This window comes from Glossina fuscipes, unplaced genomic scaffold (genome assembly GCF_014805625.2).
Source record: "Glossina fuscipes isolate IAEA_lab_2018 unplaced genomic scaffold, Yale_Gfus_2 61398, whole genome shotgun sequence".
Taxonomy (NCBI): Eukaryota; Metazoa; Arthropoda; class Insecta; order Diptera; family Glossinidae; genus Glossina; species Glossina fuscipes.
Window position 1 is genome coordinate 35,371 of NW_024003613.1, and position 16,627 is coordinate 51,997.

At 32.0% G+C, this 16,627-nt stretch overlaps 1 protein-coding gene across 1 annotated transcript in view; it reads left to right on the top strand.

The window, feature by feature from the left end:
* LOC119643602 (optomotor-blind protein) overlaps positions 1–16,627 on the top strand; it is a 46,947-nt gene that overhangs the window by 22,201 nt on the left and 8,119 nt on the right. Inside the window, exons 3-4 of the mRNA XM_038042981.1 lie at positions 12,114–12,260; positions 12,384–12,460. Of these exons, the coding sequence (XP_037898909.1) occupies positions 12,114–12,260; positions 12,384–12,460 (224 nt within the window). The remainder of the gene's footprint in view (positions 1–12,113; positions 12,261–12,383; positions 12,461–16,627) is intronic.

A 16,627-nucleotide genomic window follows, 5' to 3' on the forward strand; every position in this document is an offset into this window, starting at 1 on the left:
TAGATGACGCTATTGACGTACTTACTACTGAGATACTATTATTTTATACATAATAAACTACGAAATGACGATGTAAGTTTAGAATACACGCCAACGAAAAATCTACACTTCATAGTATGATTTTTTAACTATTGCCCTGCGCGGTGAGGGCACTATAAATGGTGCTTATAGAGCTTTATTATTACGTGTACGAACGCATCTTCACCGTTTCAAAGGGTAGATGCTGAAGCATATGAAGTGGCAAATGATACAAACGACTGCATTTCTTCATACACTATACTTAAGAAAAATTCCGTTTTTATAGAGTGATTGCAGATGGATATATATGCGCTTATAATTTACTAACCTGCTTATTTTTTTATACGAAACGTTTAATAGGCTAAGCATTCCAAAAATCATTAGTAGGCGTTAAGGGCTAAGCTAAAAGGAAGACAGTGGTGACAAAACAAAAAAATAAATAAACAAAAAATAATAAATAAACAGTTGAAAATTCAGGAGAACCAGTTTTTTAATAAAAACAACTTCTGAACAATGAACGCTTGTTTGATGTCTTCAGCGATAACAACGGAGGCAGAAACAAGAATGTCGACTGAATCGACAGGTCAAGTAGCAGTGATAGTGGAGGAAACCTGCATTTATAATATAGCTCTATAAAAGATTAGTTACTCTTAATAAGTTGTCTAACATAAGCATTTGGCAAAATTATTTCTTTTAAAAAATTTATGACAGACTTTTTAAAATATTTAACATTAGTTGCTTTATACTCACACAAACACACATCATCACTTTTCATTCTTCGACGTGACATCCTATGAAGAATTCTTTTTAAACTTTTTAAACGGCAGCTATTTCGGGCAAAAATCGTAGGGTGCATTAGTGCTTCTCTTCAAATTAATGTATATATGTCCGACAATTTCCAGTTAAGATTTAAGTTTAGCAGATAGAAGAAAAGAGTTCGCTATAGGTTTCACATCCGCACAGCTAAGCAGATTTAGTGAATATGTCGACGTTTTCTGTTCGCTCAACTAAATAGCTGATTTTTGTTGGCGCCTGCGGTTTTCTTTTGTTTTTGGCCTTTCGTCACAATTATTGTCATGTTTTTGTATGCAAAGTAATCAAGTATTTCAAGTTAAAAATTTTATTTGTATGTAGAAAAAGAGCGCATATAAAGTATATTTTGGTTTTGAATAAACTGTTTCGATCCACATTTTATAATATATCAGCTTCGAACTTTACTCAAATTTTTAAAAATAATGAAAATTTTTTATTTTTACAAAAACTCTTTTTATTTAGTGAATATTAAACATTAACCAAAGTTTTCGATGCGAAATATTTTCCACATTTCATTATGATTATCCAACAGCCATTAAACAAAGAGATATAAAAATGTTGTTTTTTTTTTTGAAAATTCAATAAGGTATTATATCATGCCTTATTTTTAAACTCCTTACGGACATGTGTAACCACCAGAAGGACTTAGGGTAGACATACCTTTTATCGATCGACCGATTCAAGAAATGATTCTAAGCTTGTCGCAAGTCTGTCTGATGTACGGCCATATATCCTTGCATTCGACCTGCAAGCCTTAATTTCTAAGATATTTTGATGAAATTTGGTACAATGATGTACTTTGACTCAACGACGAACGCTATTGGAAATGATTCCGACCAGACCCCTTTTTCGACCACTTGCCGTATAATGCTCATACATACAAGGGTTTGCTTTTCATGACAATTCCTCTGTCAGTTGGGATCTAAAATTTTTCGGTAAATTGCTACTATAGGCCAATTTTTATTATAAAATATTAAAAATTAAACGCTTTTCTCGAAGGCTTACTCTGTACGAAACATTTTATATGGAGTGGGATCCAAGAAATGGACCCAAGCGAATCAAATTTGGTCCACTTAATTTTTATGTCAAATTACTTTGATGAACAAATGTTCATCATAAAACATTAACACAAAACATGCCTTTTTGACATATAAGGGTTAAAATTTCCTGTGAATTCTTATATATGGTGGCATCGAGAAAAGAGACCTACGTCGATAAGGTTGACTAGATTGTTAACTTACTATTATGAACCCATTTTTACCGTGAAATACTGTAACTGATATCTTTTTACCAAACAAAGATTCAATTTGCGCAGAAACGGTTATATGAGAGGGGGACAAAAAGTTTTCCTAGCCGAACAAAATTTTTTATACCAATTAAGAATACAGAAATATTACTACGAAGCGAGTTTTGTCGAAAAATTTTTAAAATTTGCAACTTTTTTCCATATAACGACTTTTCAAAATAAGCCATTATGTGGGAGATACTGAAAAAAACTGACCGATCGAAACTATTTCCAATAGCGTTCCTCCTTGAGTCAAAGCACTTCAGTGTACCAACTTTCATGAAAATATCTCAAAAATTCCGGCCTTTAGGTTAAACGCGAAAATACATGCACGGACGGCCAAATCGTATTTTAAATCGATCAGTATAATAAAAGTTGGATGTACCTGAAGCCCTTGTGGATGTTACATATATCAGAACAAACTTAATACACCCTGTACCAGAAGTGATAGGACGTAAAAATAGTGTTATGTTCAAATTTACCCTAGAAATATGCCTTAGTAATAGTATTTCGACATACTAAATTAGTGTGAAAACTTTGGATTGGATGGAGAAATTTCACGAAACTTTTGCGTTTAATCGGAAAAGTGAACCCGTATACCCAACACCACTTGTGGCACAAGGCATACTAAGTTTTCGCGGACGTATGTAAGACGAAGAAGCGCTTAAGGCAGACCCACTTTTTATTATACCTAGCGACTGAGAATCTTTTCCTGAATCGATCTAAACCTTTCTGTCCACCTGTCTGTGTTCCTCTACGTTCATCTGATGTTTATCCATGCAAAGTTGTGTTTAGCCTCCAGGTCAAAATTCTTGAGATGTTTTGATGAGATATGGTAAACTGACGTGTTTTAACTCAAGAACTAACGACTTTGAAAATTTTTTGGATCGGTTCTATTGTTCGATCACTCCACATATTACGCCCTATTTTGAAAAGCTGTTATATGCAAAAAAATTGCAATTCTCAAAATTTCTCAAATAAGTGGCTAAATAATAATATATCAGCATTCTAAAATGATACGAAAAGTTTAGACCGGCTCGAGAAATTTTTGGAACCGCGTCTCATATAACGAAAACTGAAGCTCATATGACGAGAACGCCTAATTTTCAATGTTTCATGATGATTAATAATTTGCGATAAAAAAAATTAACTGTACCAAATTTGGACCATCTCTCTCTATTTTCAGATCCTACAGCCTACAAGGATTTTTACGAAAACTTTCGTTTTTAAGGGCAGAAACGTTTACGTTTTAATATGTTACGATGAAAGCTAATCCGTAATAGTAATTTTCTATAGAAATTAACTTTACAAAATGTGGAGAACGTAAACCTATTTTTAGATTATACCCCATATACAGATTTACACGAAAATTTTTACTTTTTAGGCCGAAAACTCTAAGTTCGATTATTTTATTAATCGATAACAGTAGTTTAATGCAAAAATTAACTATACTCAACTTTGAATACATACCATAATTTTGGGCAAAACCACTCTTACGGAAAGTAACACTCTATTTGCAAAGAGGTGTGATTTTTAACATATTGTTCCATAATAGTAAATTCATATAAAAACAGGGTATAATTTCTGCGTTTTGAAGCAAAAATAAGAATTGTGTTAGACAATGTGGTGTAGGGTCGGTCTAGCCCGATACTTCTTGATGAAAATTCTTTCATATTAACAATTTGACATAAAAATTAATTTTATACATTTCAAACCACGTAATTACATCCGCCAGGATTACAGTGTAAAATAAACCTTTTTTATTCCAAAGAGATTCAATTTTTAATATTTTATGATAAAAATTAGTCTCTAATAAATTAGTCATTATGACGAAAGCAACTTGAAAAATTATAAAATCTTTGAGAAGTAAATTAAGTTGGCTAAATCTGGTTCACGTTAGTCGATGTTTTGAAGAAACTCCAATATACGGGCTTGAATGAAAATTATACAATTACATGAAAATATAATGTATAATTTTTGGTGTATTGTTAAGAAAATGAGTGAAAGACTTTATTAGGCGAAGTGGCGCCTAAAGGCCTTGCCCAATTACTTCTATATTCTTACTAGTTTTTATTGAAAATTCAAGAAAGGATTCGATAACGAATCCTATACAAATCAAATCAACATATCAACTCCTGCTGTACAGTATGTATTAAAAATTTTGCTAAATATCCGTGTTTTGCACTAGGGATGGTACATGTTGACCAAAGGCAAAGAAAAGATGATAGAAAATCAGACTTCTTCTCCTCACAGGTAGACGAATAGAAGTATTAAACCTAGGTTACTGCGTTACAAATTACAGCTTTCAAAAATACGTTAAAATGCATATTATGAGTATCGAGCACATTTTTGTATTTAATACGTATTTATATCTGTAGCGACATACTTTTAAAATGGGAGATATATTAGATACGATATACGATTACTAACGCATTTTCAAGTTATATGTTGTAAATGTATTACACAGATCTCACGTTACGAAAAGTTAGTTCATTTTCGTACTATTGACTTCTTCAATGCTTAAATTTGATCTTTGTAAACTTACTATAGCATATAAATAAAGTTTGCAAATATTCTTACGGCGATGAACGTAGCTAATCATAACAACAAACTATTTCCATATACTATACTTTTATTCAAATAAATGTCATAGTTACTACTAGACCAAGCGATTAACCACAAATGGTGAAAGTGTATGACTTCCCCCTATCGATTCGATACATGCTATAACATTTTAGCCTTTACGGGAAGAACTTAAGAATGTACTAAACTGAAGAAGACGTGAGATTTCCGGTAAACGAATTGAATTCATTTTCAGATCTCGTAACCCTTCGGAGTAGATGGTTTTCCAATTTTTTTTTTTTTTTTGAGAAAATCACCGATAGCGGTAATAGAAAGAAAAAAATTTTAATTTTTTGAAAAGGCATATCGATTGCACTGGAGAGTCTTATCTCACAACTACAGCTGTAATTCTAAGACTTGAAATTCAGGAGTTATGCAAAGTAGCCCGCGCATTTCGACTTACATAATTTTTCTGCAAATTTATGTGAATAGCCACTATTTTGGACAAACTTTCATCATAAATTTTCGCATTCTTCTCATACAATGGCTTATTTTTTGTAAGGACGTCTGTATAGGGGGACGTTCGAAAAATGGTTCATTCTATTAAAATTTTGCATGCTCTTTTAGTGCACTAAAATATTATTTGTTGCAAATTTTGTAGGGCAATGTTAAAGACCAGAAAACTTTATTTATATAATGAATTTTTATTATTATTATTATTATTTTAATTTTAGACTAATGAATTGAATTCTTAGACTAAAAAAAGAGACATTGAGCACTAGCAACACAGGCTATCGGCTTTTTAGAAATAGTATGTTATATGCGAAGATATCGTAGAAGCGATTTGATTCAACCGATTTGCGATACCGTTCGGAATCATTTGAAAAAGTCTCAGTATGCCAAATTTCATCGGAATATCTGAAAAATTACGTTCTCTAGGTTGATTATAAGATTAGGTGTAAAAACATCATATGGACGAACGTACATAAATACATCAGGAAGTGATTTTGAATCAATTGATATAATGATGTACAATAGTGGGCTATCTAAAGTCCGTATATCCGACTAAATTTGACATAACATTATCATAAGTGTATAGGGTATGCAAATGTGAGTCACAATCTTTGAAAAAAGGCCAAAGAAATAAAAATAACTGTACTTTTCATTTTACTTCAACAATTTTAAAGGATTAGTTATGATAATTAAGGCATATGGATGCTTTTATCTATTCTATCTTTTTTCTGAATATTTATTCATAATTATAATATTGAAAAATTCATGGATGCATGTACACTTATGTCCTTGACTATATATTCAAATGTTTGAAAATGGCACACGAGCACATGATATAGTAACGAAAGTTTTGCTTTCGCTCTTGAGGAGCGAAAGTCAAACTTGTGCATTAATTTTTGCCGTATATATTTAATTTCTTTGAACGCTAACGAAGAGGAGAGGGGTATCCAAAATGTACTTCAAATCTAAATGCATACATATGCAACAATATAGAATGAAAGACCAGGAAGGACTGCACAAAAATACATATTTTGAAAACCTGTTTTATTCAATTTTAACTACAAATTTTATCATGATTGCAGTGTATTTCTCAAAACAGAGAAGAATTGATTTTTATTAAGAATGCCTAAACGTTTTATTGATTACACTGACAATAATCACGAGCAACTTATAATAATCATGAGCCTCCGAAACGGAAGCTTCCAGAACAGCCGCTTATTGTTGTAAATTAAAGGAAATATCTATCTTATTATCTTAGTAAAGATATGAACTCTAAGGTTCAATCAAAGAAAATAATTATATTTGTCCTTAACTAATTGCGACATTTTAACAGCAGCGCAAACGCGCCTTCAGTCACCTAGCAATACAATGCAAACGCTTTCGCCAACACTTAAATTGTCATGAATACAATTTTTCATTGAGAATCTCTAATAAGAGCAGATATTATTTAAATGGTTACCTACTCGTAGCGATTTATCTGAACGGTGCGACTTGCCACATTCATCTCACCACACAGGCACGCATTCATACGATAGTATGCAAGGCATACAAACATATGGAATACACAACAAGGTAACAATCACTTAATGGCTCGCCTTAAAACATGAAAAAATACTCAACCTTTATCGATTAATGTCCAAGTCCAACAGCTACCGTACGATATTTTCCAAAGGTTTAGAGCACAAACATACGGATGAAATGGTGAAGCGTTGTAGATAAATTTAACTCGACTCGGTTCATGTAGTATAGTGTATAATAATTACACTTTGGGTTAGTCACTGCTGTTGTCGCACCAAACACTTTTATCGGACCGGCTAAAAATTCATGTTACTCAAACAGGGCAGATTGCATGCGACTATCATCTAGGTGGTCATCCCTGCATTAATGCGACAATCACATGCAATATATTTTGATGTTGTCGAAGCACGTGACAAATATGATGATTTTTAAAAATTGCCTTTATAAGAAAAACTTCAAATCAAACAAAAGTAGACAAAAATAATCATCACAAACTTTTTGAACTCTTTGAGATAGTTATATGTGCAATTAACCGCTCTGAAGAAACGTACGTTCTGTAATGCATTAAAAGGCATCCTCCTATTTACATTCATATTTTTTTATACAATTGTATATACACATATAAACAGATATCCAGGCCTACGAGGTAAATACAATTATGTGTACTTGTATCTGAATATATTTTTACAAGAGATTAAATTATAATAAAACGCTCTGCAGCTGTCCGTTTAAACAATATTATCTAACTCCCATAATTAGTATAATAGGAACAGCATAAAAATTACAAGCAAAATGTGTTGCAGACAAATCAAGTAAATGAAGCGTTAATATACTGTATAATAAATCGAATAGAAATAATATTAATGGAAATTTGAACGATCCATATCCTTTATTATATTTTCAAATGTTCTAGATTTTTGTTAGTTATACCTACAAAAAATAGTCCCTTTCAACTATACGTCACGCCTGAATTAAATTAAGGCATAAGCACCTGCATTTATATGCATGAATATTTTTCACATATATTTTCAAATACTTTCATACATATATAGGCTAATATATACAATTTTAGGTGCATAGATGAAACTAATTTTTACATGTTCTGAACACTTGCCGCTTATTTGCAATTGCTGGATCGACGCATGCAAAAACGTGACTAGCTTGTAATGTCGTGTGCAAAGTTACTATTCATTTAAAAAGTCTGCTATCGGCTTAAGATCTTTAAATCGTGATCATAGCAAAATTGTATTTCAATATATGTTCTATAGTTGTAAGACCAGTAATCGATTGTCAGTGAAACATGAGGTTTTAAATATATTTATTATATTTTTATATATTCAAAAAATTAAATAAAATATGCTTATTGCCGTGTGCAGACATAATTCTAAATTTTTGTTTTGAAGGAGAGCGAAAACGAACAAAAACAAAGCGTTTGATAGACTTGTCTTAATAATCTGCAATAGAATGCTTAAATATCTTTGACAAATAACATTGATTTCTCGCCATCAATCTCTTTCACCAATGAAAAACTAATTTGTTGCTTACAATAATATCTGCAGTTTAATAAGAAAATGACTTGATTAGTCACAGAAAGAAGTTTATTTTTCAACATTTTATCACGTTCTGGTTACAGAATAAATCTGTTCCTTTACCCTTTTTTGTTTTTATTAGTCCACCATTCGAGTTGCCAAAAATGGATCGACAATTTCGTAAAGTGCCTATGTGAGGAACTCATGCTGTTAACGGTGTTAATGTTGGCGGTTACAATGACAAACACAAATTTACCAGCATAGTAAGCTTTTGTAATCACAATGATATACATTTTATTAATTGTTGCGCCAACATGCGTGAATGGCTCGATCGCAGCGCGTTGATTACTTTTGTGTCAACCCAATGCTTGTTTTTACAGCTTTACTTTATTTTGTCCGATTTTAAATCGACTTTTTCCGATTGATACGTTTTTGTCGTCATCGTTAAAATATTGTCACATAATTTATTTCTCTTCAGCGCTTCGCATACTTTTTACCAAATGTCGGACAATTATTCTTCTTGTTACAGTCGCTGTTGACAACATTGATGTCTTGGTGATCTTGGTTTCTTTAGGATCTTATTTAAGTTGATCAATTGATTTCTTTTTGCAATAATTTTATGTTCTCCGTTCCTCCAATTTATACTTGTTTTGTCGCACTCACTTCAGATATAACGAGTAAATTGCTTTGAAGACTGCAATCAAAGAGACGTGATGGTGTTGTATGGAAGGACTGTGATTTCGTAGTTGATTACATACAAAACCTCTGTATGAAAGTGTGGAAATATAATAAATTAAACATTTTGCTTAAATTGAAAACAATTTAATGTGACAGACGAAATGGGTGCCAGTTTTAGTGACAATTTAATTGAAACCTCGTTCTTAATGTAAGAATTTAGTAAATGATTTTTGGTAATCAGATGAAGATTATCTTATGGTTGTAACACATAATTTATTTCACTTCAATTTTCAATTGTCGTAAATGGTTCGTTATTATCATGTTGAAGAAGTGATTTTATCTAATATCATAAAAGGCCCTATATAATTAGATAGGACATATATAGGACTGATTGTTTGTGAAGGCCCATGTGTATGTACTAAAAGGCGAAATTGCTCCTACTTTCATTTAGCATAACATGTTTGTTTATTTACTAATTTTTTTTCTTATATATATATATATATATATATGATCAACCACTCAGGAACGTCCCTTAAACGTGCAGGCACAATTGTGGGAAGAAGGATTATAAGTAAAGAGTTGTGAAAGATCGGAACTTGAAAGCGTAAGAAACACATTTACTAATAGATGGTTCCAAAATGGCCTTCATAGTAGCGTGCCGTATGATACGCAAGCAATTCCAGGACGAGTGCGAAGCCACGAAAAATTATAATGTCCCATTAATGGATTTAATTGGTGGTTTATCTCTGTAGAACACTTTCAAGCATATTGAGAGTTTTGAACATACTCCCGTCGCATATAAGTGTCTTAGCTTTTCATTTTATGCGGTCGAATAGCTCCAAGTAAAGTTAAGAAAGTCCTGTCCATACATGCGAATTAAGCTCTAATTTTGCACGGATGTAGGCGATGTAAATGGTAACTATATCGATCGCAGTAAAGTATTTTTTGCAACGCTTTAAAAAACCTAAGCTGTTGACTGCGTCTTTCGGCACTCATATATTCTGTTCAAAGAACATCGTTTTGCAATGTGTAGAGCGTTAAGGATTGCCGATTCTTCTACATTGACACTACCAAAGTAGAGAGGTTGTTCTTTGCCCCCCGCATGAGATAAGAGATAGCACTGTTTGGTACCATCAAAGTTTACACAAATAGCCCGACACCGCTCTGCTATTTTTATAAGGACTTGATTTATTGTACTACTAACAATGCAGTGTTTTTTGTGTATATCGACGCTGCCTGACTTTTTGGTGAAATTCTATGGGCGACACAATGTGGTGTCATCCGCAAATAAGTAAATAGGGCTTTCGGCCACGCGTAGAACATCATTGACGGAAGGAGAAAGAACAGAGCCTTTGGGGTATTTCTGTATTCAAGAGACCGGTTTTGGCAAAAGCCACGTTATCTGTCGCTAATCAGATAGTTGAATTGTAGACATCTTGCAAGGTGACAATTAACCATAACTTTCATAGGTTTGGTTATTGTAGAACAGATTGTAGTTGGGTGGCAGTTAGCAGGATTAATGGAATTACCCTTCTTGCGTATTGGTTTGATAGCAAGTTAGGAAACTTTCGTCACGACAGCACTTGCTGAAGAGGCAGCAGTTGCCTGACGGGTCAGCCGACACGCATCTTTTGTAATATCAACAAATTGAGAAAATCAAAGCACAATTAACAAAAAATATTTATTTAAAATGTATTGATTGGTATCCGATCTTTTAAAATTCTGCAAATTATAAAATTTCTTGGAAAAGTTAAAATTATTTTACCTTTATTGTAAATAAACCACGACTTATTTAAATCTCTGCTTTTACATTTATTTTAATAAACGTTTGAGTATCTTATAGACAATTTAAACCTTAAACCTTAAGCTTCTCGTATACACTCATAGCCACTTTAAGAGAAATGCAATGTTCTCTAAAATAAACAAAAACCTCCTTTATATTTCCCAATTTTCTCCAGTTTAATCCACAACATATACTACATTAGATTTGTCATAGAAATAGGTATAGGAGACACCATAAACAACAAGTCATATTATCGAGAGTAACGAAGTTGACGTGATAAGTGCGTCTGCCGTCACACAATTGTGACTTTAAAATTTCGTGTAGAAGGGCCGACTTTCCATATGAAAATCAATCTACTGCTGTGTGTAAGAAACTTATTGACAGATTCGGATGAAGATATTGTTATTATTATTATTATTATTATAATTTTAGCCAAAGAATAAATTTTAAGACTAAACTCTTAAAGCACTAGCATCTAAGGCTTTCGGCTTTATTAAAAACTCTACCGCACTTGAGATTTGAACCCACGATCATTGCGTTGCTAGTCAAGACTCTTGCCTACTCGGCCACTCAGGCGGATTCGGATGCAGATATAATTTCTCCTTGTTTCTGTAAGTTCTTTTAGTCTTTTCATTTGAAACGTTTCCTACAATTCCGTTGCTACAAACCTTTTGTTCATATGAAGTGTGCTTATGACTTTCTATAAAACCAATAGACTCTGGCAAAATATAATTTATAACGAAGAAGGTTTTAGCTTTTGTCGTGCCGCAGACTTAAAAATAATGGTAATTAAAATGTGTTTTAATTTAAACAATAACCATAACAACATCCTCTTTGATGAACTAAGCTTGATTTGCTCGATGTGAGGTCTTCACGGTTAAGAAAAATTATATTCAAATTTATATTTACGATAATCTCAATCGAATACAAAACTTAAGCCTCTAACTAAGAGATATTTTTCCCTTTTTATTGAGAAACCAAAATAACCGATGACAGCACACATTAACATATGTGCGCATATAGCAATACAGAGAGCTAAATACAAGTTTGGCTACACATCACATTTAATAGCAAATGTGCCACACAATAACTTCATCTCCCATAAATATACGGACATGCCAACAAACAGAATATTAAACAAAGATAGACTGCGAAACAGACCATATGCAGTGGGTGGTCTTTTTTAGTTGCATTTGGAGTGACTACATCACAAAGTCCTGATTTGACTTCACTATTCGCAAAAACTGTCCAACCAAACAACTACGAAACATATACTGACACCAGTTATTCCCATTACATAAGTACGCCTTGCTGCACATTTCCTACAAGAACTTTTGCATATGATAACTGACAGGAAAAATACGGCGGAGTTTGATACATTCTAAAATAACTTTTCGCTTTATCATCATTACAGACGATACTCAATTCTATGCATAAATATCAACCACGTTTTCATTTGGTGCGCGCAAATGATATTCTAAAACTACCGTATTCTACATTTAGAACGTACGTCTTCAAAGAGACGGAATTTATAGCTGTGACTGCATATCAAAATGAAAAGGTATGTTTATTACCTCACTGACAATGCCATGTACTCTTTTATTCAGTGTTAACACAAACAAATATACGTTGATATACACTTCGTTTTAGTTATGATATTTTTTATATTATTTCTTTTCTATAGATAACTCAGTTAAAAATCGACAACAATCCTTTTGCAAAGGGATTTCGAGACACAGGTGCTGGCAAACGTGAAAAAAAGTGAGTATCACTAAAGTGAATCAATTAATATATTTACTTCGAACAAATTCTGCTGAAGGAATATGTTTAACTTACCAAAATGATGAAATTTTTCAATTCGTAGTTTTAATTTTTTTCAGAAGCAAGATAGACAAGAAGACCTGGATATTAGTACACATGTACATTATTAACTCACATCTTATAAACTCATTTTAATCTAAAATTGTTATTCACAATAACCCAAGATATCGTCTTAATAACAATATACATTTATAACATAGCAACCCCCGTGCTTTTTGGTGGCACATAGTTTTATATTGTTTTATCTTCCTTTAACTATATCCCCTTGACTTTGTCACAAAAAGTACAATGCTTCGATTTATGCTCATGGAAACTTCTCTTAGATGTGATTGATTTATCAACTTTGCAACACACACACACATGGTAATTTTACTTTCTACTAAAATAAGTAGATATTATGAGAGTTAACCAAAAACAACCCTAATTGCTTCAAATGCACAAATAGCATAATGTCTTTAAATTTAAGTATTAAGCTTTACATTAGAATCAAATTTCCGAAGTTATCTATTAAAAAGCATTTTTATGCTTACTATCGAAAAATGAAATATAAAAACAATATCAATCTGTTTGCAATACCAAGAAGTACGTGTCAGAGACCTCTCAAAGCATTTATAATTTTGATTAAAGCGGGATCTCAAATTGAGGTAGTAATGACCAATAGTTTATCCCGTGTTCTCCTCTAAACTATAGAAATGAGAGAGAGAAATTAATTTTTACAGAGTCATTGTCTCCTAGTGTCCGCAGATCGCATTTAAAGATAGGACTCATTCTTCCAAAGCATTTTAAACTGAACATTAAAACGATTCAGCATGAACCAGCATTTAATGTGATAAAATAAAAATGGAAAAGATATGCTTATCAATATTCCTGCAGGTAGAAAAATATATTTGAGATGATAAGTATTTCATATTCGTCTAGCGCCATTAGTAGTTTTCTTGATTGATTTATTTCACAAAGTTAGAGAATATTTTGAATTTATTAAACTGCAGACGACAATAAAATCGGTTATAATTATCTTGATATATCTTTCAATGAAATTTTTGATCTCTAGCTGAGAAAATCCATAGTTGCTTATTGAAATCCGAAATTTAAATCAATCAATCACTTTGCCTTGGCAAATTTTACAATTCTTCATGGCAGAACGCAAACTAATTTCGTTTGGATGTCATGTATGTAGTAAAAAACCCAGTAGTCATCTAATCTCAACATTTGGATGGTTTAGAAATCCCAACGTGCTGTTAAGGTTTGTTTGACATTACATATTTTTATATTGCCACCCAAAAAATTCACTTCTGTGAAAGGTTTATATTTTAATTAAGTTTTCTTAAGTGGCAATGTGTTATTGACCAAAAATCTTTTTTTCACCGCTCTCATATGCGTTATTCTAGCAAAATGAAACGTAAGATTGGTTCAAAGAAACCATTTCAAACCAATTAACGATAATTTTTGAAAATATTACAAATAATTGCAAACTTTATTTGAAATATTATTTCAGACATTGCACCGTCACTTTCTTTGACCAGATAATGTCGCAGTGAATCACGATAATTTCGACGGCTCTGAGATGAAGGTTAGACATTCTTCGATTTACTTAAGTCGACAAACAAAATATGGAAAATGTTTTACTCAGCTATTGATCGAGTAGGGTCAACTTAATTCTAAACATTTAAATTAATCCAGCAAGTTTATACCAAATTGAGATTTTTCTAAATTTTCTTTTTTCATACACCTCGATTAACTTAAACACTAAAGCAATTTGTTAAAAAGTTATCTGTACAAAGTGTCAACTTCTTGTAAATTTTAGATCTCCCATAGTAGATGGCAAACGGGCAAAGATATCCAGTTAGATTTCTATTTCATGTTAACATTATGAGATGCTACAAACGAATCGGGCTATTATCATTTATGTTTTCTTATTTGATGGGAAAATGATTTTGCTAATCATATACTAAAGCGTCCTTTCCTTTTATTGTCAAAGTTTGTGTTTTTGAAAGACGAAGCACATATGCATATTTTCGAGTTCTGTCATTAAATTGCCAAAGTGCAATTGCCAAGAAATTAGAAAAACGTTTCCGAAAAAATATAAAAAAGTATATGGTACATTCCCGTTCACATAGATATACACGCAGATAAATGTATAAATCTATCTCAACGGTAATTTTATCCGAAATCAATTTAAGCTTGTCGACCACCCTAAATTCAATTCCTCCCAAATAATAAAAGCGTAATAGATATTAGTTCTTCTGTACCGCCTTAAAAGCCTGCTTTTTAATGTTACTTTGTTTAATAAAAACCTAATGCTGGTATTGAGAGATTATGTATTATAAACGTTGCCCTGTAATTTGTAATGCCTTAATTTCGGTGTTATTTTGTTTACTTCATCACGGAATTCGTAATTTTTACACACACCCTCTTTATTGTTCCTCACGCTTATATATTCTCGTTCATCACTTAAATGTTTGCTGATCAAACAAACACATCGTCTTGAATTACTTTTAAAACGCTTTCGTACGCTCACAGTCTTTCAATAGTAAAAGAGATTTTTTTTACATTTCAATTGAAATATCCAGTTTATTAAGAAAATAAACGTTTTGTCAACTAACGCCCTCGGGTGCTTTTATATTTTCACACAATCGGCTTTTAGATGCTCTATTGTTGTAGCAGCTGTGGTAAGCAATCAATGCTGAGAACAGGGGTCCTCTAAACTTACTTAATATGCTTCCTCTTACTTTTTCTGTCTCTCAACACTTTTATTCGAGTGGAGTTAATTTAGCCTAGAGACCTTTTAACTTTTAAAATGCGTTGCTATTTCAACCTAAACTCATATTACTTACATATTTTCGCCATTATGTTTGCAGAAGGCGACATTTAAAGTATAAATATGTATCAGCAAAAAGCATCAATTAGTGCATGTTTTTCATGATTTCACTTTGACTCTTTCATAAAAATTACCTTTTCATATTTTCCTTTACCCCTTTCAAAAAAAATTCTTAACCTTTTGAAATTTTCGCTTTTACATGTGGTGATAATAACAGATTTCGCGGGTTGATCGAAAGTAAAGTGCATTGTCATCGTCGCCAGGACAACAAAACCAAGTACGAAGGCCTCAAAACCACAGAATTATTATTAGCTTTGGCTGTTCTTATTACTAATATTATCGTATGTTCAAAGGACATATAGAAAGACGAAAAGGGTTGCATATATAGCTTTATTAACACAATATTATTTTATTTACTTCCATTTTTTTTTGAAAATCCGCTTTATAAAAACTCGATAGAACTATTGTTTTTAATCTCAATTAAATATACTTTTTAGCTTATATGTAATGATGAATCTTTAAAACGCTCATTTCGAATTACGTATGTTAAGTAACTTTATATACATTCAACACTTGCTTACGTCTAAAAGTAAATAATATTCAAAGAATTAGTAACCGACGAAGCAATTACATACATAAATGAGAGTATTCCATAACGAGTCCGGTAAGTTTTATGTTTTTAGCAGAGAGAACTATTGTAGTTTACACAATCCCGATAAACCAATCAATACCTATGGTTGGGATGCCAAATGTAGAATATTAACAATGTATAGTAAACTAGGGAGATGTCCATTTCAAAAGCATAATATACGCACATATCCAATGAACACGTGACAAATTAATGTCTTACAAAGAATGCATTGGATAAAAGTTTAATATTTCGAATGTGTTTTAGAACCGTGCGCTTAAGTAGTGAAACCAAATATTTGAAGTTTAGACCAATATTCGAGCAAACGCTTTCATAAATATATTCAAGTCCCAAAGGAAAAACACAATAATATATTAAAGCATTTCAGAGTTAATACAAAAAACTATTCCACAAATCCAACGTTTTTATATGATTTTTGTCATAAAAATAAGAACTACGTACTTTAAAAACATATAATAAGACACGATTACCAAATTAAAGTTTGAATCGATAGGGATGGTAAAGTAAACATTAAAAACTAATCGTAAAATTATAGAAATTAAAGTAAATTACGAAAGTAAAACATCGATAAAAACAAGAAAATATATTATATAGGCTCATCGATTTTATGGTACCGAAAGGAAACCTAAATAAAATACAC